Below are 24336 nucleotides of genomic sequence, written 5' to 3'. Positions count from 1 at the left end.
ATATTATATATAATATATAATAGCAAAATGGGAAAAGGTATCATACATAACTGTATATTTTAATAATGTACAATAAATGTAGTTCACTAAATATAGATTATTGCTGCTTATCATATATTGAATAGAATCCATATATAGAATATATGGATTGCGCAACATATTCACTTATTGTGATACACTGTCTTCATATTTTAATATATGCCATGTATATTTTCCAGTGTGTGTGTGCTATACTGTATACCAAATATTGTATATTATAATTGTTTAATTCACTACGGTTTGCATCAATGACACCCATGAATTATATGTGAAATATAATTTGCACTTCATTATATATATATATTGCACAATGAAATATTATCATAATTAATATTGTATTATAATATATATTATAATATTCCTTTTTATTCACTGTATGATAAATGAATTTGCTATTGCGATGAGGCGACGTGCAAGACGTCCTATACGCCCCGGCCAAATGCTGTAGGACGTGCTCGCCATGGGGATGGATATAGGGGTATTTCTACTGCCAGAACCGGCCCAAGGCATACTCAAATTACACGGCCACCACCAGGCGGCCCCCAAGAGCACCAAGCTATCATGATAAGAAAAATATAAGTTAGCTGCTGCTGGATGGGTGGTCGACACAGGCCCGGGCGCTTCAGCCTATTGCGCAATATCTCTCCCCCTATGAAATAATGAGGCATCTGGTGCTGAGGTGGTGGTATGGGGGGGGCCCCAAATGAAAATCTGCTTAGGGCCCCATAAAGGTTTGGGCCGGCCCTATTTACTGCTCACAAAGTTATTACGGGGCACAGTGGAACCATGTTAATGTGTTCCACGTCTACCATCAACGCTACAAACAGATATTAAAGACTGGTGGTAATCATATCTTAGAAAACATGTAGTTTTGAAACTAGGGGTCACATTTAGGGAAGTAGAGTACGTGCAACGGCTGCTAGAGACCGTTAGGCAACATCTGCATCCTGAATAACAGGTGTGCCTGGGAGGAGGGGACTGTCTCCATCCTGTCTCCACATGCACACCTAAGCTGTATTCAGCAAGACTTAATATATAAGAAGAACCCCCCTCGATCCGACTGGAGCTCAACCGAGGAGTAAGTGCACACTGCCCGGTGTTTTCCTGGAGATGTCGGGCTCTTGCCAGGATCGAAGGGGCTTCCCGATCCAACTGTATAGGGTAAGTGATGATGCCGTAGGACTGGGACTGTATATAGTTGAGACTGTCTCATGCTTGGGTAAATGGTAATCAGCTGTAGTCTGTTGTCTGGTCAGTAATAAAGAAACTACAGTGGTGGTCAGCGGTTAGATGACGGGGTTGTGGGTTCGATACCTGGGCTCAGCAAGCTGCCACTGTTGGGCCCTTGTTGACATTTCGCTGTTAATAGTAAATATGCTTTTCTGTCCCCATTTCAATCATAACTAATTAAATTCCCACAAATAAAAATGTAAGATTAATTGAAATATCAGTCAATATATTAAACCACAATATATATGAATAATTTATGTGTTTTTGTGTAAGAGATCAGAGTAATTAAGCCTTCAGGAGCATCTGAGAACTAGAGCCAGAATGGCCAGAATGGTGGACGTCCAGAACCGGTCACCCCTGGTCTCAGCTGTAAGCGAGCAAACTGTGTGTGAGCTGACGATGTACAACGTTTCTAACACCCCTGTTACAGTGTGCAGAAATGTCCTCGCCTCCGTTCAGCCCCCTCACCACTCATGTGCTGAACACCGGCCGAGGAATACCAGCGGCCAGCATGGATCTCAGCCTTCAGCTCCTGGACCCCGCTTCAGCAGCCTGGACCCTGCTGAGGACAGGGTAAACTCTTCAGTGTCTCTTCTGAAATCGAGGGTCTTAATAAATAAAGTTTGTCCCCGTTTGCTGCACCCTAATTGTAGGTCTTTAGACTAGTGTTGGAACACTGCGGTGTGGATTTGATTGCATTCAGCCATTCAGGCAGGTACTGAATGATTAGTAATGGTGTTGGATTAAGCTCCATTTATCACTCCAGAGAACACAGTTCCACCAGTGGTGCTCTCTAGTGTTTGGATTTGGTGACCTTAGGCCTCTCTAGGGCATTCAGTGTTTTTGGTGAAAGGTTTTCTATAGACAGGGATTAAGCCTAGTCCTGAACTACATAAATAAAAAAAAATGTAGTCCAGGACTGTAGTACATATACCAATCAGATCAGATCAGATCTCTTACATGAGCCGTGTTGTTCCTTATAGAGCTACGAACGATGATGGACGCTGCCCAGGACTCATCACAAGAGAGGCCTTTATTCCTGGGGTTTATAAGATGCGGTTTGAGACTGGGCGGTACTGGGAGGCCTTGGGAGAGACCTGCTTCTACCCTTATGTTGAGGTACTTGCTGTGCTAATGTGGGTATTAATAAAGAGTACAGGGGTGTTTTGGTCAGGTGCTGAACAACAACGCTGCTAATTACCTTCTTACCCACAGATTGTCTTCACCATCACGGATCCATCTCAGAAGTTCCATGTCCCACTTCTTCTGAGCCGGTTCTCTTACAGCACCTACAGAGGAAGTTAAACAGGACAATGTCAGTACTCGCCCTGGTCTGCCCAAAGACAAGCAATGATCATCGAGTGCTGTCTGGGAAAAGTGACATTCAAACACGTATCAAACAAACAAACATGAGCTGCTTTCCGTTCCACAGGGCCCTAAGAAGTACCATCATACCTCCAACACAGGGAAGGGAACTGCGGTTTCTCCGATCGGAATATCCTGCAGAGCCATCCTTAAACACAAAGCAGCACACACTCTTCAGTACACATAAAATGACAGTTATTTAGAGTGCCATTACTTTTGCATGGACCATGTTTAACAGGGTTTTGGAGAACGTTAAATTAAGCAAATAAACAGTAATGATGCTTTAGAATGTGCTGAAGTGTCTCTCTGGACAGGATGTGACTATTTTACACCTACAGCATCAACAACACATCATTTGACCAGGGGTGCCCAAACTTTTGCATAAGATTTTACATGATTTTTCACTATTTTACCATTTACAGCATCACAGACTACACCTGTAGCCTCACTCACTGGTCATTTCAGATGCTGTAGGCCCTGGTCAACCAAGTCAACCAGCTTGGTCATGCTGGACATACTGGCCAACCTCCTGGGTCATACTAGTCAACCAGCTTGGTCATGCTGGTCATACTGGCCAACCTCCTGGGTCATACTAGTCAACCAGCTTGGTCATGCTGGACATACTGGCCAACCTCCTGGGTCAGACTAGTCAACCATCTTGGTCATGCTGGACATACTGGCCAACCTCCTGGGTCATACTAGTCAACCAGCTTGGTCATGCTGGACATACTGGCCAACCTCCTGGGTCATACAAGTCAACCAGCTTGGTCAGGCTGGACATACTGGCCAACCTCCTGGGTCATACAAGTCAACCATCTTGGTCATGCTGGACATACTGGCCAACCTCCTGGGTCATACTAGTCAACCAGCTTGGTCATGCTGGACATACTGGCCAACCTCCTGGGTCATACAAGTCAACCAGCTTGGTCATGCTGGACATACTGGCCAACCTCCTGGGTCATACAAGTCAACCAGCTCGGTCATGCTGGTCATACTGACCAACCTCCTGGGTCAGACTAGTCAACCAGCTTGGTCAGGCTGGACATACTGGCTAACCTCCTGGGTCATACAAGTCAACCAGCTTGGTCATGCTGGACATACTGGCCAACCTCCTGGCTCATACTTGTCAACCAGCTTGGTCATGCTGGTCATACTGGCCAACCTCCTGGGTCATACAAGTCAACCAGCTTGGTCATGCTGGACATACTGGCCAACCTCCTGGGTCAGACTAGTCAACCAGCTTGGTCATGCTGGTCATACTGGCCAACCTCCTGGGTCATACAAGTCAACCAGCTTGGTCATGCTGGTCATACTGGCCAACCTCCTGGGTCAGACTAGCCAACCAGCTTGGTCATGCTGGACATACTGGCCAACCTCCTGGCTCATACTAGTCAACCAGCTTGGTCATGCTGGTCATACTGGCCAACCTCCTGGGTCATACTAGTCAACCAGCTTGGTCATGCTGATCACCCTGGTCAAGCACCTTGGTCTGCATTGTCACCCGGGTAACCCAGCTAAACCAAAGTCCAGGACCTAAGCTGGTCAGCTGTGAGCTGGTCCCGTTACAGGGATGTAATGAAATCTGAAAAAAGATTTATGAATCGTGTAAATTCAGAATTTTGAAGAAACAGAAATAAACCCTGGAGTGGAGGGGTCACCACAGGTGGCCTGCTCTGAATCTCACTCTGTGAGCCTGATCTGCACAGCTCGACTGCTCGACTGCTCGGCTGCTCGACTGCTCCTGCGTCGATTAGCACAGCCTGTCTAGCTGCTGTACTGCAGGCGCATCTCGGGCCGAGTGACATTTCTGATATTTCAGACTTTTCTGCTTCATTAAAAGTAATTATACTCGGAGAAAATGGCTGATGAAGAACTGGAAGCTATTAGAAGGCAGCGTATGGCAGAACTTCAGGCTAAACATGGGGTAAGTGAAGGCAGAGGAGCTCCTCCAACGGGAGCCAGACCTTATATGGAGGCGCACATTGCAGGCCAGGGCGTGACACTACTGTTAAACCTCTTGGAGCTGGAGCTAAAGTGTCTAAATAACGTTATTATTTATTCATTTGAGTTGTTTCCCCCTTACAAATCTACCCAGCTGGCTAACTAGCCTGCTCTGTGCTGTATTCTGTAGCTAGCTAGCTAGTTAGCTCATTATGCTAACCTGGCTAGCTGCCTTTAAATGTCATAATTTGGCGATTAGAAGAAATATAATAAACCTAAATCTGATTTCTGTAGGTCAGGATTACAGCCCAGGTCCAGAAGTCTCTACTGGTGTACAGTTTAGTCTTTCTCTGCCCTAAAAGCTGGACCCCCCCCCCAGGTTGGGATGGGCGTGAGAGGGCTGAGATCCCCCCAGATCTGAGATTAACCCCCAAATTAGGATTAAATTAATATTGCTCAGTTTTTAAGAGAAAAATAATTCCATAACTTAATGGATCTTCGTAAATGATAATGATGCAGTGGATGGAGCGCCGGGTTATTTATCACAGGGTTGTGGGTTTGACACCCAGGTCTGCTAAGCCCCCATTTTTGGGCCCTAACCCTCTCTACTGCAGTGGCACTGAAGCCTCTGTGACCCCAAATCTGACCCTGGCCTTCAACGCTGGGATATGCAATTAAAACATATTATTGGGGCAGTGCTGGGTTTTTAATCACCGGTGGGTTGTGTGGTCGATACCTAGGTCTACTCAGCTGCCGTGGTTGGGCCTCTGGGCCCTCTCTACGGCAGTGGCACTGCAGTCCGGATGACCCCAATTTTGACCCTGGCTTTCTAAGATGGGATATGTGAAAGTTTTTAGAGTGCTGGGATGTTGATCACAGGGTTGTGGGTTCAAGACCCAGGTTCACCAGGCTGCCACTGTTGGGCCATTAAGCAAGGCTTAGTCCTCTGTGATCCAGATGTGTTGTAGCATGGATGACCCCACAGCTCTGACTCTGAGAAGTAATCTGTTGGACTTTAGAAGTATATAATATAATATAATAGTATAATAACAATATAAGCATCTTCTTCCATATAGTACAATATTATATAACTATATATATATACATATATACATAATGTCAGTACAGTGATTTTTAGTCAATATGCTGCATTAGACATGGTTCTTTTGGCATGCTCAGAAAATATACATATACATATGGTGTGTATCATGATAACTGATTGATCAGATACAACAAAATAATGTCATATTGCCCACCTCTACAGATAATCTATGCAGAACCTATGCAGAACCCTTTTGCTTAAAATGTAGAAGGGCTCATTACCTTACTGGCGGTTCTATCCTTACTATCCTGTTCCTTTTCATTGTTTAAGAATTTTGCATAAATGATTTAGTAATTAACAAAGTCTGTATTTGTTGCATGCACACACACACACACACACACACACACACACACACACACACACACAGTCTGTAATGTGCACTGACTGAATGTCAGCTTTCCCCTCAGGGTTTAGTGTGGAATCAGATGGACCCGGTAAGCTGTGTTTTTAAGATTTAGCAGTAGAAAGCTTTTAGTGGCCTCAGCAGTGTCCTGTTAGCTACTCATGCAATAGTGAATGTCCTGTGCTCAGCTCTGGCATGTATAACCGGTCTGGTCCAAAGCAGGTCCTGAAGCCTGGTGCATGTTAACAAGGAGCGCTACTGACTGGCCTTATGGCACATTGCAGCTGCAGCACAGTGTAGCTCAATCAAAGGGTGATCACTCCTGTCATTATTGGACCCTCATTTTACCCCCTGCCTCTGCCTTGGAAAATAACATCCTACTGTTCTTTGACTTATTGAAGCTTTGTGTCACAGTTGTGGTCCAAAACGTCTCACGATTGGGACATGGAAGATGTCCTGATCAGCCTTACCAAGAAAAAACAACCTTACATTGTGTAGTAGAGGCATGGACTTCACAATACCTCTGAAGGTGTCCTGCTGTGGTATCTGGCACTAAGATTGACATTAGCAGCAGATCCTTAAAGTCATGTAAGTAGTGAGGTGGGACCTCCAAGAGCATCAATGAGACTTGGCCACTCATGACCCAAGGATTGTCCTTCCTTGGAGCACTTGACCACTGTATACGGGGAGGGAACACCCCACAAGACCTGATGTCTGATGTTCTGGAGATGTTCTGACCCTTCAGTCATTGTCTAGAACATCACAGTTTGGTTCTTGTCAGAGTGTCTTAGATTCTTATGCTCAGCTTCCAACACATCACCTTATGCCTAATATGTAGATCCACCTCCTGACAGGACATGCAGTGGGTGTCACTCCCCTAAATTATCTGAATAACTATTGGGTCTAATAGTCAGCCAAGCTCCATTTACTCAGATACTCAGAAATAAAATAAATAAAATAAAAAAGCATTGCTTGTAGGCATGGCACTGTGAAAACCTACGTCTAAAGGGGTGTGGTGCTGTTACAGTCAACATACTACATGTCTGTGATGCTCTACAGTTGCCTCAGTCGCCTTTTGTGTTTCTTTTTCAGGACTCCAGTGATCAGCAAGGCCAACAGGAAGCTAAGCAGAGGTATATCCAGTCCAGTCACAACAGTCATTGGGGCATTTTCACACCTGCACTGTCCAGTTAAATCGGTGGACCCTCTGGTTCGTTTTCATGATGGTGGTCTCGGTCTGGTCCCAAACTAACTCTGCGGTTGTTCGTTTGTGGTGAAAGCGTGATCTGAAACCTCGGTCCGACCCAACGGTCAGCTGTACTCTGCAGGTCTGAGCTAAACAGCAGTGTAAGCTGCTATACTGCCCAGATCATCAACGTTACTACAGCTGTGAGCAGATGCCTCTCTGCCGCTGCTCCATCTTAAACTGCACAGACGTCCAGAACACAGGACCTTCTTCCTGTATTTACCGTCTTGCTCCGCCCAAGACAGGTCTGCCAATTAGCAGTTGGAGCGTGGTTCTCACATGGTTTGTTGTGATGCACTTTGGTGAGCTTGGATTTTTCCCTCTGTGGAAAATACCAAACCAAACCAAAGGGAAAAAAACGCTCATTCAGAGTTTACGAACTCCTCAACTGACTCGGACCAGAACAAACCAACTGCAGGTGTGAAAACGCCCTTAATCAATCAGAACAGTCAACTGTGCATTTTATTTGTAGTGACTGTAGTTATAGTTTTACTGTGTTTAAAAGACTGATCCAACCAGCTTTTCTGTTATAAAGTGTTGCTGTGAGGCAGAAATCCTGTATCTCCATTTTTTGTCTTCACTTTTTGACATAATGTGAATCTGGCAGTTGTTCTTTACATTGTCTCAACATTTCATGATGATGGACCAATAGAAATGCTCCTAAAATAATTTTCTTTTTCTCCTGTAAATTTGCCAGTTTGGAGATACCAGCACCAATATACTAAATACTACTGACACGAATAGAGAGCTTTCTCCCCATAGTACTCAATTTGCATTCTCAAATTTGCCTTCTCCAATAAATGTGCTCCTTTATTTTTGCAGGGAAACAGAAATGAGAAACTCCATACTGGCTCAAGTCCTGGACCAGTCAGCCCGTGCCAGATGTACGCACATTTTCTATCATTAAGATTATTTTATATCTGTGAGCGCCTGTGTCTTTATCCTCATGCTCAGTGTAGCCATGTTCCTGTAGATCAGAGGTGCACAACAAAAGTCATGAGGGGCCAGACTCCAGCAATGTTTGAAGTAGGGATGCACCGATCCGGTACTAAGATCGGATATGGGTCCCGATGCTGACAAAATTAGCTGGATCGAGTATCTGATAGTTAGTCAGATCCATTCACTGAACCCAATTCTCGCACCACCGGTATTCTAGGCTTCATAACCCAGAATCAGACAAACCTACAGACACCATACACATCATAGCGACCAGCAAGACTCCCCCCTAATCCAGTCTTCCATATAAGGAGAACCGAAAAGGGAGGAGCTGCCCTTTCACCTCGTGCACTGTTCAGCACGAGGTCCAGAACAGTTATTCATTTTAGTGACCAATGAACAGAAACTGGGTTCATATACATTGTGTTCATTTGTTATAGTTTGTTTTACGTTGGGAAAGTAATGATTATGTCAATCCGGATGCCTTAAGTCTCTCCCAAACGGTCAAATATGTGGTTTATTCATTCATCAATGGTATCGGATCAGTATCGAGTATCAGCTGATACACAAAGTTCATGTATCGGTATCGGAAAAGAAAAGGATGGATCGGTGCGTCCCTAGTTTGGAGTTGCCTTACTCAGACATGCCCACTTTGTATGGTAACTAACTGATGAGTTGAATAGGGCATCCACCAAACTACTGGAGGCCGACCCTCCAGGACTGGAGTCGTGCTGCCCTGCAGTAGATGGTTAATTGATGGTCAGGTGTCTTTGCCTTGTCTTTCAGTGAGTAACCTGGCACTGGTAAAACCAGACAAAGCGAAAGCAGTGGAAAATTACCTGATTCAAATGGCACGATTTGGCCAGCTTGGGGGAAAGGTGAGGGAGACGATTGCAGAACTCCAGCCTGTGTGTATATGTGTGTGTGTGTGTGTGTGTGTGTGTGTGTGTGTGTGTGTGTGTGTGTGTGTGTGTGTTTGTGTGTATCCACTATTTAAAGGCCCTCATCTTTCATTTCTCAGATCACAGAGAGCGGTTTGATAGAGATCCTTGAAAAAGTCAGCCAACAAACAGAGAAGAAGATGACTGTCAAGGTAATCTTAGTTTATTTATTAATTATTTTAAAGGTTTCAGTCTTTAAAATGTCAATTTCACCCTCGTCTGAAGTTTCCGCTGAGATACTGCCGTGGGATTTTGTTGCTCAAAGGATGTTAAACCCAAAAGCACAGGTGTTCATCTTCAGTGTTCTTGTCTTGTGGTACAGTTTAACAGACGGCGGGTGATGGACTCAGATGAAGAAGACGATGATTAAAATCAAGGCTGGCTAAAAAGGTTTCCTGGAAAGACGTGGATGGGAGACTCTGGTTTTTTAAGAATACAACCAGAGCGCGTCACTGTGGCCAACCAAAGGCGCTGTCTAAGGAGAGCATCCTGCGATAGAGACTCTAGACCTTTGGGGACACCAGAACCCATGTTCTCACCCATGTTGTTTGTTTTCTATCCCCTCTTTCAATACGGTTCACTGGATTTTGTTTTTTTGACACAAGCCAAGCTGCAGTAGCTGAAGTGCTGCAGTTCCATTTCACTAGAGACTGCTTTAGACATGTTTTAATTAGCGCCATAATGATGCTGGCCTCATTCTCATCTCTCTCTTTGTAGCCCCCCCCCCCCCTTTTCTGACATGTATGTGCAACTGTTTACATAATAAAAAGCCTTAAACACAGCTGTTACACGATCTTCCTATGTCTGTGGTGTTTAGAAGGGTGTGTCTCTCTGTGTAAATCTGAAGAATTGCAACCAGCAGCCTAAACCTGCTCATCTATCCTACCAGCAATGCAGACCTTACCTGTACAGACGTTAACTACAGCAATCAGTAGTTATGTATTTTTATGGAATGTTGGCTGGAAACATCTGAACTAAGAGCTGGAGTGATGCGTATCTACATCCTCATCATCTACGTATCTAAATTAATCATTTTATAGTTTGATAAATGTGAAATTGACCAATTACAATCCTTTATGTTAACAGGAATGCAGCTCAACAGTAATTCACATTGTTTGAGAACGTTTGACCTACTCTGTGTACCATACTTGACTATGTACCCAAACCTTGGATTTGGAAAATGTTTTTAACAATTTTGTAAAAAAAAAAAAAAAAATTATATATATATATATATATTACTTTTTTTTTAAATTCTATCTAATATTATCTGTTTGACATGCTTTAACCATACCTGTACAACACTTAACTGATGTTAGCAACCATTTCTTATTTTAACATAATATTACTTTGAAATTATAATAGGACATCATCGAAGCACTATCAAATTAATTTTGTACTTTAGGACAGTATCCCTACCACACCGTATCCCTATTCAACCATACTGTAGTATTTTATAATAGGAAAATATTTTTTTAATGTAATATTTAAGTTTTAAATATTTACTCTGGGGACAAAATATACAAAAGAATATTGCCATTTGCTAGTTGGTACTTGAACAAAGGTTTATCTTTTTTGGTAGACGTTTGGGCTACTGTGTGTACTGTATTTAACTAATACGCACTAAATTTAGATTTGAGAAATACATTTTTTAACATTTATTTCCTGAATATCCTACCTAATACTATTTCATGTAATAATTAATGTAATTTTATTTTACTTATTAATTATTATAGGACAGCATCATACCTACAGGTCAAGCTCATGAAGGGCTGTTTGATTCATTCTGTACTTGGAAAAATCATCCCTTATATAAAGCCAATCATATTGTACTATTTCACAATTAGAGTTTTAAAGCTTTACCTTTATAAATATTACAAAACATTAAAAAGAATTTGCTGAATATATGTCAACTCATGAAGCAGAACTGAGTTTACAGTAGAATTTACTGAATGTACAGGTATTTATGCTAATAAAATAGAAATAGTTTAATTTTGTAAAGATTTGTAATGTAAGATTTTACTTATTGTGTACAACAGCAGAATATTAAAAATTTATTAATGAATAATAGACTTCAGCTTTGAGAAATGTTTTTTTTCCAGGCTGTTTTTATTATAATTAATAACATTTTAATTGGTTGTTCCGCACAGCCCGTCATTGATGACCTTCCTATCATTTCACTACTGCGCCTGCGCGGACTGTCAGCGTGAAATGGGCGGAGTCCGTTGAGCTCATCTTTGGTGTGAGGATGGTACGACCTCAGCCATTGGTCGATTTCTTTAGGGGCCGTACAAGGAGCTATTTGATTGGTGGAGAGCTGAGCCTCGTGGTTGTACACTAACCAATCCCAGGCTGAGCTGTCACACTATGGCTTCCTAAAGTCCGGCGTGTGATTATTTGTGCTGGAGGCGAACCCGGAGCTCCGGGTCAGGGTCGGTTCTGCTTTAGTTCTGGAGCGGGTTTTCATCCCCACAGGAGTGAAAAACATGCCGGAGACCAGCAGCCAAAGAGTCACGGTGATCACCTGCACCGCTCCGGTGAACATAGCTGTCATCAAGTACTGTAAGTATTGAATACTGACCCGGTTCTGGAGTGGTTACAAGTGAGCACAGCCAGCCTGGGTTTGGGTACCGTAATTATCACATAGAAGATCTTAAGAAAGTGACTTATTATTGCGTTCAGTTAATAATAATAATAATAATATTATTATTATTATTATTATTATTATTATTATGAGATATGACATCTCATTTTAATATCACTGTAATAATTGTAAGCTTCCTAACAGGCTAATAAACAAAATAAAAATAAATAAAAGCCCCCTTTTCAGTATAATATCTTAATATCAGCACAGGTTCCCATAATTACATCTTCCGTAAATGTTCTGTGTTTTATATTTACAGCATTTGTTATTTTTAGTATTATTTATTTTATTATCTCATAATAAAAAATACTTTCTTATGATCTAGCAAATACTTTCTACAAGATGTTCTATTACGATATGTGATTTTTACATCATATTATCTCATAGCAACATAATATTTTCTTGTAATAAGATGTTCTTGAATGACCGATCCGAGTCAGCACAGTCTAAAAATAATAAAATAAAAAATAAATCATAGCCCTTTATACAGCATAATATTTTAGAGTAACATACATATACAACATATTTTATTTCATGATTTCATAATAAAAAAAAAAGTTTTTACTTTCTACAAGATGTTCTATTACGATGTGATTTTTACGTCACATTATCTCATAGCAACATAATATTGTCTCATAATGGGCTGTTCTTGGATGAACGATCTGAGTCAGCACAATCTAATAATAATAAAATAAAATAATCAATTATAGCCCTTTACAGCATAAATCCCATAATTATTAATTAATTACATATTCTGTAAATATTCAGTGTCTTATTTACAACAAGTAATTTTATTGCGTGATACTTTCTTAAGATCTTGCACTTTCTACAAGATGATCTGTTATGATATGTGATTTGTACGCCACATTAATTCATAGCAGCACAATATTTTCTGAGATCTGAGTCAGCACTGTCTTCCCGGCTGGCTCTGAATGCAGTGAGCTCTCTCTAACTAGTATACATCTTAAAACCGTACCTATACTGGAACTGATATGTTCCTCAGGGGGGAAACGGGACGAGGAGCTCATTCTGCCCATCAACTCCTCGCTCAGCATCACTCTGCACCAAGACCAGGTAAGATCAGCTTCATCTGGAGCTTTGAGGAGTGGTGTCCTGGTCCTGCTCGTACCCTCATAGGTTCTTTTTGTCCCTCAGCTCAAAACCACCACCACAGTGGCATGCAGTAGAGACTTCCAGGAGGACCGTATTTGGCTGAATGGCAAAGAGGAGGATATAAACCAGCCCAGGCTGCAGTCCTGCCTTAGAGAAGGTAGGTTCCTGTGTCAGAAATACAGAGACAAAGAAAAAGTGGATGAAGGCTACAGAAGTGTGTTGCAGGAATGTTCAGTGTGTAATAATAATGAGATGTTTTGTAATTAAATGAGTTAATATCTTGTAGTAAAGAAGGCCTTAATCATTGTTAGTAAAAATGTGCCGCTGTAGAATTGAACCATGGTATAGTTAACTCAGAAAATATAAGCACAGCTTGCAGAATGACTGTCCAGTCACAAGATCAAGAGACAATGGATAAATATAAATCTATAGAAATAAAAATATAGAAATAAGCTTATAGAGCTGCTATTTACAATATTTTCCACTTCGGCTCCATGACACCTTTGGACATTCAGTAACCATAATAACCCTTGAACAGTATTTAGAGGTTGCTTTTGAGATACACCATATGGACAAAAGTTTTGGGACACCTGCTCTTTCGCTGTGTCTTCTGAAATCAAAGGTATTAAAAAGAGTTTCTCCTGCTTTGGTTGGACTTACTATTAGATTTTAGAGGAGCATTGCTGTGAGGATTTGATTGTATTTAGTGACAAGAGCGTTATCCCATGCTCTCCAACTCATCCCAAAAGCACTGGATGGAGCTCCACCACCATCATTTCAGAGAACACAGTTCTTCCACTGCTCCACAGCTCCTCAATGCTGGGGGGCTTTATACCCCTCTAGTCCACGCCTGGCATTATTAGGCAGCATGGAGCCAATAGGTTCATGTTTATCTGCTCTAGAGAGTCCTATTCTATTGACAGTACTTCTTCTCTACAGGGACTAAAAAGTATGTGTGCACTGTGTGTGTGTGCATCTTTGTCAACAATGGGTACAACCTAAAGTAGCTGAATACTTTATTATTTATTATTATATGAGGGTGTCCACAAACATTTGGACACATATATGTATATCACTACTGATTCTTCGAGTCCTTATTGAATCTGTGTGGTGCAGTAGAGTGATGTTCTGTGCTCTCTCTCTTTTTTGTGTGTCCAGTTCGAAGGTTAGCACGGAAAAGGCGGAGCGACGAAGATCCCAGTAATGACATCACTTTATCTCACCGGGTTCACATCTGCTCCGTCAACAACTTCCCAACAGCAGCTGGACTGGCCTCCTCTGCAGCTGGGTATGCCTGCCTGGGTAAGCCTTTAGGCTGTATAATTCACTGTATGCCTGCTGTTCATGTGCTTATTAGCCGTCTGTCCTGTATTACATAATATATCGGTTATCCTGGTCTGTCTTCCGTCTGCCAGTGTACTCCCTGTCCCGTTTGTTTGGGGTGGAGGGGGAGCTGTCGGGGGTGGCACGGCAGGGGTCGGGCAGTGCCTGCAGGAGCATGTATGGGGGCTTTGTCCAGTGGAAGATGGGTGAGAGGGAGGATGGAAAAGACAGCCTGGCTGAGCAAGTTGAACCCGAGAGCCACTGGCCAGAGCTCAGAGTACTGGTGCTAGTGGTGAGTATAACTGACGTTATAGCCAGTATGGCCAATACAGCCCCACTACATCACCACTACTGATACAGTATTTCACATCAAACCACCCTGAAAGACTTTGTTTACTTCTTATATCATTATTGTATAATGATATAAGAAGATAATTTGAGGTATTTTTCTTTAAATATACTTGATTATGTGGTTTCTGACCCTGTATAAATACTATTTTCTACAAAACCAGAAAGTATCCAGTATAATATACAGCTAAAATAATTTGAATGCTAATGACAACCTGATGAGACCTGATAAATCAATGCATTCTGTCACTTCTAGAAGCTGAGATTTGGTGTATAATGAAATTAACGACTGTGCTTCAGGTCAGTGCAGAGCGCAAGCCTGTTGGAAGTACCTCTGGCATGCAGACGAGTGTGAAGACAAGCAAACTGCTAAAGGTACAGAAGGTTTTAGCATCAACGTCCGTATTTAACTTCCTGTATGCCCAAAAAACACAGAATGGTCAGTAGGATGTTTTGCACCCCTCCCCTTTAGCATCGTGCAGACAGCGTGGTCCCTAGTCGTATGGAGGAGATGATCAGCGCCATCCAGAAACGGGACTTTGCAGCATTTGGCGAACTGACTATGAAGGACAGTAACCAATTTCACGCCACCTGCCTGGACACCTACCCTCCCATATTCTACCTCAACGACATATCACGAGGAATCATCAGCCTGGTCCATCGCTACAACCAGCATTACCAGGAGACCAGAGTGAGTACAGCAGCACGAGAATAGGCCAGAAATCACCCTGATGTACTGGTTTACTGATGTCAGCTGATTAGTTCTAGACCACAAACCCCACTTTAGCTCGTCCCAAAGGTATTGGGTGCAGATCCCCATCATGCCAAAGAACCTTACACCCTAATGCTGATGTCAATGACCATAAGCTCACGTGCAGCTGCTCCAAAGTGTCCCATGGTCACTATGATCATGTGTGAGACATGGGCCCACCTTTTAATTGAGGATATACGTCTATTCATGGAAGAAGAAGAAGAAGAAGGGGTGTGCAGATACTTTTGGAATTTTGGAAATCAAGACATGATGTATTCTGTGGATTCAGTGACCAGATGCTTGCTGGTTTGCAGATCAGGATGCTGAAATGTGTTCCAGGTATAATCCCCAAATTATATTAGGCCAAGGAACCAGTTGCAGTTCATTCACCCTTGCTAGTTTTGACCTAATGTGACACATACAGTCCACTACATTGGATTAGAAGTGTATTTTGTGCAGTTTCTTGTAATTCATCTAATGAACACTAGATGGCCCCATCTGTGTAGCACACTTCCAATGTGGCAGTCCAATTTCCTAAACAGCATTTCAGAGATAAGGACAGCTTCACCCTGACCAGTCAGCAAGCAAGCCTTCAGAGATTATGAATTATCTGGAAAAGTATATTTATTTTATAGTTTGTCTGATTAAATTTTCTGTGCAGGTACTGCTATTAGTTTTTCCAGCACTCACACAGCCGTGGTTTCCTGTAAAGGGGAAAATGTCAGTGTTTTTTTTTATTATTATTATTTTTTTTTTACCCTTTATGCCTTCAGTAGTGCGACTAAGCCTGTGAAGCTGTGAATATCCCTTATAAAGGCTGACCCGTATGTTTTCCAGGTGGCGTACACCTTTGATGCAGGACCTAATGCTGTGATTTACACCTTACAAGAGCATGTGCCTGAATTCGTCCAGGCTGTTCGTCATTTCTTCCCCCCAGAAACCAACGGTGGAGAGTAAGCTTTTAACTTCAGACTGATGGTGTATCTGCCATAACATTAAAACCACTAATATTGTTAAGTTTACACACAGGTTGTCTTTTTCGTGGAGCTCTTTCTTCTGGTAGGTACTGACCACCGCATACTGAGAACACCCCACATGACCCGCCCAACATTTTGGAGATGTTCTGACCCAGTCGTCTAGAACACCACAGTTTTTGGTTTATGTCAAAGTGTCTCAGATTCTTACACTCAGTTTCCAAGCAACCTGACTGTTCACTCGCTGCCTAATATGCAGATCCACCTTGTGCCACTAGAACCAGATCATCAATGTTATTTACGTCTCCTGGTTTTAATGATATGGCTGATTGGTGTATATTTAGGATGTTTTAATACATGACTGCAAACACTTGAGCTTGTTTTCTCTTCAGGTTTGTAAAAGGCCTCCCTGTGGAACCCACCTCCTTGTCTGAGGAGCTGAGGAGAGCCATCAGAATGGAGCCTGTGCCGAAGGGCATCAGCTACGTCATCAGCACCAAGGTACGTGACTCAGGCCTGCCTCGGATTTAAGGAAACTGTGATCATTTCCAGAACAATAAACAAGTGTTGGAAGGAATGGGGTAAATCCTGTGTAATCATTAACCTGCAGAAAGATCAGGGATCGTCTTTTACAGTAATTTATGTGTTTTCTAAGGTGGGGCCGGGTCCGTGTGTGGTGGAGGAACCAAACCTTCATCTGTTGAGCCCAGATGGACTTCCCAAGAAAAGCACCTGAGTGTTAAGAGGAATTACCACAGCATTAAATCAGTCCTGGAGGGGAAAAGGAAGAAGAACGAAAAATATTCAGTTAACAGCTGATTTTAGAGCAAGATTTTTATATTTGCTTTACTTTTGTGATCGAAATGGTTTAGAGGGTTTGAGAATTTCCTGGACCTGTTTTTTTTTCAGATTTTGTACCATTTAAAATGCAATAATGTCTATTTACACATGTATGTATGTATGTGTGTATGTACATGATTTTTATGTAGATCTTTTGAGTGTATTTTTCTAGCTGTTAAAAATTATGCTAATGTTATTCAAATATACATATTTCATGTATATATGCTATGAGTTTGTCTCATTTTCTAATTCTGTTATTATCCATTCTTTTATTTCTTAGTTTTGATTTATTTACTTTTGTTTGCTTTACAATGTAGGCATAACATTTAATCTTTTAAAATGTTTTTATAGTTTTTATAGAACACCTTTATCCCCTATATAAGCAAAACAGACATAAAATATATTAAATGTCATTACAACTAAAACACTCATAAAAAAACAGCTAAATAAATGTTTATTAAATAATAAAACTAAGTTAAACCATTTAATGTATAAATATTTGGTTTAATTAAATATAATGAACATTTGAAGTAGCAAAATCCAATAATAACCTTGGGTTCACTCATAGGCCAAAGCCATAACATTAAAACCGCCTGTTTAATATTATGTAGGTCCCCCTCGTGCCACCAAAACAGCTCTGACCCGTCGAGGCATGGACTCTACCAGACCTCTGAAGGTGTCCTGCTGTGGTCTCTGGCACCAAGACCACATTAGCATAACATTAGCAGCAGATCTCAAGTCCTGTACGTTGTGAGATGGGACCTCCATGAGCTTCAATGAGAGCCTTGGGCACCCATGACCCTGAACCAGGAACCTGCCTGATGTTTGGGAGATGTTCTGACCCAGTTGTCTAGAACATCACAGTTTGATTCTTGTCAAAGTGTCTCAGATTCTTACGCTTTCAGTTTTGCAAGAATTGACTGTTCACTTGTGCCTAATATGTAGATCCACCAGACCACCAGAACACCAGGAACCAGATGTCCAGTGTTCTTCACTGCAGTCATCCATGGTTTTAATGTTATGGCTTATTTATTTATTAACTGAATCAGTGTTGATGGTAATTGCACAGGTATAGACAGGGGCATATCTAGGTCAGTCCACGTCTGTTGGTGTACAGTGGACAGCTGTGGAGGAATCCTGACTAAAGGAAGTGACGACGTCATGGGGGTGGGGTTTTACGGTGTGTGGCCCCTCCCACCTTTGTTCGCTGAATAAAGTTGAGGGATTATTGAAAGGCTTCACTAACAGCAGCAGCAGAAGCAGCAGCAGCTCCTCCAGGAACCCTCTGAGCTCTTAGAAGACCTCTGAGAAGATGGGGAAGATTGAGTGGGCTATGTGGGCTAATGAACAAGCCCTTGCGTCTGGACTCAGTAAGTAGCTCAGAACTATAGCTCAGTCATTTCAAGCCAGAGACAGACGTTATTAAGCTCATATGCTCTGATGTGAGTCTAGTTATCACCATTTACTTACACTGCTGTCTTTGATGCCACTCAAAAACCTCGTATATCCAAAATAGCAACTTAAAACAGAACTTTTAATGGAAGTCGGTTTGGAGCATTTCTATTGGTCCATTCATTAAATTCATGACATTTTAACACAAAATAAAGAAAAACTGACAGATCAGATTCCCATAATGCCAAAAAGTATTAAACCTAATAAAGCTGTAAATCTGAAGGTTGGTCCAGGGGACTGACCTCAGTGATAGACTGGACAAATCCCTGTCTGTCCTTATGGCTGAGTGAGCAGCTTTAGGGTGGTGTCTTCTTTTAGCCTGAGTAGAGGTGTAGAGAGCTCTTACACACTGGAGCAGGTTTACATCAAATCTGGTCTTCAGAGCTGATGAGGAAATGCAGGAGTGATTCACAAGAGCCTTTTTTTAAAAACTACTTCCCTGTTTCAGTTTATCTGACCGGTGGAATTGTTGGGGTGGCTGGCCAGTTGAAAGGCTGGGAGTTCGCCGCTTTTGGGATGTATCCTTTCATATGAGCCATCCTGGACTGCTTTAATGTTGACCAGTCATCTGTGGATCAAGCCACAATCTATCTCCACTTTTACTTGTGGCTCATATGAGCTTCATGTATTACATTCCCCTTTCTGTCCTTTCTTCTTCTTTCTATTTCAGCTTGTATCAATGTAGGCCGAAAATAGGCCCATCTATCAGACTACTAATCACAGTACCGGTTCTGTAAGGCTGTGCAATACTTCTGTAGTGGTTTGTCTTTTACAGTGTTGGTGTATATGAGTAAACTGCAGTACTTGTGTAGTGTTCAGAAGTAGTAAACACTAGTGCTTAGTAATTGTATGGATTTACTGTGTGTAATTACTATTAATCTTGTTCTGAAGTTAAACTAACACAAACAGTAGTTGGTAACTGTTAGTAAATGTAATATTTGTTGAAGTGTTTCAATTCTTTAAACTGGAATCATGCCATATTCATAGTTTCCCTTATTTTCTACACAATAATCACTTCTGAAATGTAGAATTAAGTAGTATACATGTTTTGGGATCAGCTAGATTACATTATATCATCAGTCATATGCAAAAGTATATAGCAATCAAAAGCAAAAGTTTGGGCAGTCCATTCTTAGGCAGTGACATATGCAGAACTTACTGAGTGTAAATAAGTGAACAAATCCTCAGGAAACAAACTTTAAAATTCTGAATTTTATCTGTCTTTGTGAATTTGTTTTCAGAATTTAACATACTGGAAACAAATGTAGAAGTACTTTAAACTATTTAATGGTTTATTTTATTAAAAAAAACAACAATGTTGTAGTTATGCTTCAGAATGTGTAAAAGTGCGGCTCTGTAAAGGATGTGGCTTATTTACATTCAGATAAGCTACTCATTTAATTTGACCTGGGCTGCTCAGACTTTTCTATGGGACTGTATTGTAATTCTCTGCTTACAGTCTTTTGTTTTCTGCCTCATCATTTGTCCAGAACTTTCTGACTGATTTCAGAACCTTACATTTGCATGTTAACAGCAACTAAATTAGTTCCATTCGATAGAAAACTGAGCTGATTCCAGATGTGTGAGTGTGAATGTGTAAGTGAAAAGTTGGTGGTTTGCCTTCCGTGTAGTTTGATGCCCTTAACTTGCACAGAGCTGCAGGTGTGTTTGTGTGTTTGCTTGAGTACCCAAGGAGCAAGAGGGCCAAAGGCACCAGTGTTGAGAGAACGTGAGTAACTCTCTTTTACACTCAGATCTTTCTGCAAGACTGGTTTCAGGAAACTGGTTCAATTCTGAGTCCCAACCAGTATCAGTTCTTTATCAATTACTGCATCTTCAATAATGAATCAAATCAATGGTTATTTGTCACATATAACAAGATTTATAATATTTATATATAGTAACTGTGCAAAGGTTTTAGGCCTCATCTGCTCAGTAAATCACTGATATTAGAATAAACACTAATAATAACACTCCTACAGAAAACTGTGGTGGAGGTTCTCCATCACTGTGTTCATCATTAGAACATCTCCAAAGTTCTCCTCATGAAGTCTAGTATTATTTAGAGTTCTCCTCAGATCAACACCTGGTTTGATGGTAAATCAGGGCTTAATGATGGTAAATCAGGTGAGCTGCTGCTGCTGCTGCTGCTGCTGCTGCTGATGGAGGTGAACACATCCTCCACGCTGTGCTGGCTGGACTGGGGGGCGTCCAGGAGAACCCTGGAGGAACCGAGCTCTGTTCTTCAGACTAGCTCACAGACAAGACCTCACTACTTTCTTTCTTCAGAATGAGAAGCTCTTGTTTCTCCTTTTTACTGGATTTATGTTCAGCTGCTTTATCTGTTCTGATGAGATCTGGAGCTTCTGCAGTAAAACTCTCTCACTGCTGAGATTTAGAATATTTAGATTATTGGGATTAGGGGGAATAGTCATTTAGAATAGTGGGATTAGAGGTCTAAAACCTCTGCATGGTGCATGAATGTGCATTAAATATACACAATATAGAAAGTCATCAACTGCTGATGTGCAATGTCCAGAACCTGGTTATTCATATTTCAGTGTTGTCTCATTTTCCAGTGGTCAGCACTGCTTCACTGTATGTGTAAAGGCCTTCGGACCCCTGACACGAAATTACTACGTCCGAGCGTTCCTGCATGCAGCGTGAGTGCACTGACCTTATCTCCAGACTACATATTTTTCCCCTTGTCTCTTGAAGCATCTCACTGTTGAAGCAGACAGACGGGTTACTAGCGTAAAAACGCTGTTCCTTAGCACGTAATGCCCTGCGTTTTCTTCATTTCTAACCTACAGGCTGTGCGTCCCGGGAGGTTTCATGCTTGCCACAGTTTTAGGATGTGTTTGTCTGGGCATGGCCAGCCTGATCTACCTGTCTGTAAGTGTCCTTGTAGCTTTTTTCATCCCTCTGATTTTGCTGTAAGTTCATTAACTACAGGGTCAGGCTAGGTAATCATGTGCCCTTTTTAAAATAATTGAAGGCAGATAGTTGTGAAAAAATGAAACTGAAATAAAGAAGTTGTTGTTGCCTTACAGGAATTTCCTTTTACACACACACACACACACACACACATAGCCTCATCTTAAAAGTAATTCAGAAGTTATGCCAATATAAAATGGTACAGTCATTTTTTAGTTAACTCAGTCTAAAATTGTCCTAACTCACATTTTTACTTCTGTATCTCAGTTTTTCAACAATCCTTAGTGAGCTGAGTCTTAAAATAATCAGTAAATGAGCTGCAGCTCGAATACTGTGTAAGATGTTTAGTCTGTGGCTCCGCTCCTTCAATCTGTTTACTAGTTATTCCCATCTGCAGGTTTAATTCCATTGAATTCACCATTTGCAAAAGATTTGAGCAGATGTGAGTTAGCAGTGTAACAGTGTCTCAACAGTCTTACTGTTTCCTGCAGTAAAACCTCCCATCGTTCAGAAATGTCTGTCGACTGTGATGCCCTGCAGTTTCACAGCAGTTGTAGCTCAGTTAAGCACCCTTCCTTTCTGGGTTGCAACATCTGTGGTTCTCCTGGCTTTGATTGTGTACACTAGTGGGTTCTGTGGGGAACTACAACCTACTAACTTCTCTAAAATCTCCTCCTTTTACCGCTTCTACGCAGGCGGCCATCCACGGGGAGCACTGGGAGCCGATTCTGCCCAAGACAGAGTCCACCAAAACATTGACACAGAGCATCAAGCACCCCCCTCAGAACCCACCACCACGCCCACCCCCAGAAATGCGCAGGAAGAGAGCAGAAGACCTGGAGTCTGCAGCCTACGTTAACCCCATACCCGTGACTGCGAATGAGGGCTGATCTGCCGTGGGTCTCCTTCAAAAGGACTCTTATGCTGACAAAGTGCTGTATAAAAGGTGATGATGGCATAATTACAGGTTTAGTCTGTTCAAGTTTTTCGAGCTGCATCTGAAGGGTGTCGTCAGCCAGGAGAGATTATTTCAGAGCGTTTCTGTGTTCTTAGGAAGGAACTGAGAAAACATTGACTCAGCCTGCTTCAGCTCCTGCCCACTGACTTCTACTGTTAGTCAATGGCTTTTCTGTTCTTTCTCTAAAGGATCACACTGAAATAAATGCCTATCCTTGCTCTTAGTCAAAAATCTGGAATCCTAAGAACGTCAACTTTACAGGAGGAGGAAAAAACCTTCTTAACTTTCAATGGAAGTCGATGTAAAAAGTTATTTTGGAGCTTTTCTATGAGTCTATTTATCATGAAATTCTGATACAACGTAAAAAACAACTGTCAGACTCACCTTATGCAAAAAAAAAAAAATAAGTGCGACAGCAACTATAGAAATCAGCATGAATCGCGGGAGAGTATTCCTTAAAAGCAGTTGCGATTGTCATAAAAGTGTTTGTTTTATATTATGCATTTTTTTATGTTCCTGTGTGTTTTCTAATGCTGTTCTGCAGTATCCCTGGTAGTCAGTCTCATACATGCGCTGCCTGGTTCTTCTGAGCTTACTACGTCCATCTTTGCACTCTGTTGAAAACTGTGTATGTTATTTATCAAGCAAACTGTCCAGCCAGGCGAAATGAAGTCAAAAACCCATTTTACAGCTTTGTGATCACTGGTCAGTAGCTTTCATTGTTGTGTTGCTTCACCCGCATGCCATTAATCTCTACATTCACAATGTCCCACTTTCAGACTGAAACTAGTCATGTTGTGTCTTACCAGTTACATAGAACAAGCTATCCATCTTTATGTGCAGAAAACAGGCCTTCTAAGAGTCAGGTTTAGACCAGGGGTCACCTACCTTGTCCACACTGGGCTGTTATGGTTTTATTTTCTAACCAAGCGAAAGCCCACCCTCTACACTTTCTGAGATCGAAGCCATAGAAGAACCACTTTTGGTTCCAAAAAGAACCATTTTTCTAATAGAGATGAGCCCATTAAATTGATAAAGAAACATAAGGTGCACATATTTGTCAGTGTACTCTGTACAGCGAAATGTGTCCTCCGCATTTAACCCATCTGTGGTAGTGAACACATACACTAGTAAACTAGGGGCAGTGAGTACACACACACCCAGAGCGGTGGGCAGCGGTGGGCAGCCAACTCCAGCACCCGGGGAGCAGAAAGGGTAAAGGGCCTTGCTCAAGGGCACAACAGTGGCAGCTTGCCGAGCCCGGGAATCGAACCCACAACCCTGTTATCAATAGCCTGGAGCTCTAACCGCTAAGCCACCGCTGCCCGTAACATCAGGAGAAAGTTTTGGGGGTCCTTTAAAGATCCTTCACACTCAAATATGAAACTAAAAGTGGTTCTTTTAAAGCATCGCTCAAAACATTTACAGCACCTTTATTTTAAAGAGTGTATAAAAGGAACCAGTGGGTAAGACTGAGACTCGCTGATTAAACAAGTGGAATCAGGGCTGAACTATCCCACCCCGTATAAGGCGGGTGAGCCCTGGTTTAGACTAACCCTAGTCTGAGGAAGAACCTGATGTGGGAATGAAGTGATATGGTGACTTGGGAGTTATGAATGTTCTACAAGCAGTGGATGGATGAACGTTTTCTTGTTGTTTTTGTTTATTTGTTTGTATGTTTTCTTAAATCTGTAAACAGTTACTGTGTTGGGATTTCACTGTGTTTTCAATAATGATGAATATTGACCTCATACTGTACTGTATATACTCGTGCTTTTATACTATACAATATAATAAACTCAGGAGATCTAATATGGCCGCTTGTTGACTGTGAGTTACTGTACAGTCCTGCTGCC

At 41.7% G+C, this 24336-nt stretch overlaps 4 protein-coding genes across 4 annotated transcripts; all 4 read left to right on the top strand.

The window, feature by feature from the left end:
• Nucleotides 1–1110: 1110 nt before the first annotated feature.
• uraha (urate (5-hydroxyiso-) hydrolase a) lies at nucleotides 1111–2927 on the top strand. Its single transcript, XM_072695549.1, has 4 exons — nucleotides 1111–1200; nucleotides 1700–1842; nucleotides 2253–2388; nucleotides 2485–2927. The coding sequence occupies exons 1-4, from the start codon at nucleotides 1150–1152 to the stop codon at nucleotides 2572–2574; spliced, it is 420 nt and encodes a 139-aa protein (XP_072551650.1). The 5' UTR covers nucleotides 1111–1149; the 3' UTR covers nucleotides 2575–2927.
• Nucleotides 2928–4365: 1438 nt separating this feature from the next.
• On the top strand, nucleotides 4366–9924 carry pdcd5 (programmed cell death 5). The gene is made up of 6 exons (XM_072695692.1): nucleotides 4366–4558; nucleotides 7113–7153; nucleotides 8089–8150; nucleotides 8989–9080; nucleotides 9224–9295; nucleotides 9466–9924. Exons 1-6 carry the CDS (start codon nucleotides 4493–4495, stop codon nucleotides 9511–9513), a joined length of 381 nt encoding a protein of 126 aa, XP_072551793.1. The 5' UTR covers nucleotides 4366–4492; the 3' UTR covers nucleotides 9514–9924.
• Nucleotides 9925–11511: 1587 nt separating this feature from the next.
• mvda (mevalonate (diphospho) decarboxylase a) lies at nucleotides 11512–17354 on the top strand. Its single transcript, XM_072695134.1, has 10 exons — nucleotides 11512–11702; nucleotides 12788–12858; nucleotides 12940–13054; nucleotides 14056–14199; nucleotides 14313–14512; nucleotides 14869–14943; nucleotides 15041–15259; nucleotides 16157–16272; nucleotides 16686–16794; nucleotides 16949–17354. Exons 1-10 carry the CDS (start codon nucleotides 11627–11629, stop codon nucleotides 17027–17029), a joined length of 1206 nt encoding a protein of 401 aa, XP_072551235.1. The 5' UTR covers nucleotides 11512–11626; the 3' UTR covers nucleotides 17030–17354.
• Nucleotides 17355–18389: 1035 nt separating this feature from the next.
• On the top strand, nucleotides 18390–24296 carry cyba (cytochrome b-245, alpha polypeptide). The gene is made up of 6 exons (XM_072695544.1): nucleotides 18390–18503; nucleotides 19034–19103; nucleotides 20240–20314; nucleotides 21165–21248; nucleotides 21399–21480; nucleotides 22218–24296. Exons 1-6 carry the CDS (start codon nucleotides 18446–18448, stop codon nucleotides 22410–22412), a joined length of 564 nt encoding a protein of 187 aa, XP_072551645.1. The 5' UTR covers nucleotides 18390–18445; the 3' UTR covers nucleotides 22413–24296.
• Nucleotides 24297–24336: the final 40 nt, after the last annotated feature.

Source organism: Salminus brasiliensis, chromosome 13 (assembly GCF_030463535.1).
Source record: "Salminus brasiliensis chromosome 13, fSalBra1.hap2, whole genome shotgun sequence".
Classification (NCBI taxonomy): Eukaryota; Metazoa; Chordata; class Actinopteri; order Characiformes; family Bryconidae; genus Salminus; species Salminus brasiliensis.
The sequence above is the reverse complement of the archived record's forward strand: the minus strand, read 5'-3'. Positions and strand labels throughout refer to the sequence as shown.

Excerpts from the sequence above, each read along its gene's own strand:
- uraha (XM_072695549.1), top strand. The coding sequence starts at position 1,150 with ATGTCGGGCTCTTGCCAGGATCGAAGGGGCTTCCCGATCCAACTGTAT. Across the intron at positions 1,201-1,699 it reads TCCCGATCCAACTGTATAGG|TGTGCAGAAATGTCCTCGCC; the intron begins GTAAGTGATGAT and ends CCCCTGTTACAG. Across the intron at positions 2,389-2,484 it reads GCTTCTACCCTTATGTTGAG|ATTGTCTTCACCATCACGGA; the intron begins GTACTTGCTGTG and ends TCTTACCCACAG.
- pdcd5 (XM_072695692.1), top strand. The coding sequence starts at position 4,493 with ATGGCTGATGAAGAACTGGAAGCTATTAGAAGGCAGCGTATGGCAGAA. Across the intron at positions 7,154-8,088 it reads CAACAGGAAGCTAAGCAGAG|GGAAACAGAAATGAGAAACT; the intron begins GTATATCCAGTC and ends TTATTTTTGCAG. Across the intron at positions 9,081-9,223 it reads TTGGCCAGCTTGGGGGAAAG|ATCACAGAGAGCGGTTTGAT; the intron begins GTGAGGGAGACG and ends TTCATTTCTCAG.
- mvda (XM_072695134.1), top strand. The coding sequence starts at position 11,627 with ATGCCGGAGACCAGCAGCCAAAGAGTCACGGTGATCACCTGCACCGCT. Across the intron at positions 14,200-14,312 it reads AGCTGGGTATGCCTGCCTGG|TGTACTCCCTGTCCCGTTTG; the intron begins GTAAGCCTTTAG and ends TCCGTCTGCCAG. Across the intron at positions 16,795-16,948 it reads GCTACGTCATCAGCACCAAG|GTGGGGCCGGGTCCGTGTGT; the intron begins GTACGTGACTCA and ends GTGTTTTCTAAG.
- cyba (XM_072695544.1), top strand. The coding sequence starts at position 18,446 with ATGGGGAAGATTGAGTGGGCTATGTGGGCTAATGAACAAGCCCTTGCG. Across the intron at positions 20,315-21,164 it reads GGCACCAGTGTTGAGAGAAC|TGGTCAGCACTGCTTCACTG; the intron begins GTGAGTAACTCT and ends CTCATTTTCCAG. Across the intron at positions 21,481-22,217 it reads CCAGCCTGATCTACCTGTCT|GCGGCCATCCACGGGGAGCA; the intron begins GTAAGTGTCCTT and ends GCTTCTACGCAG.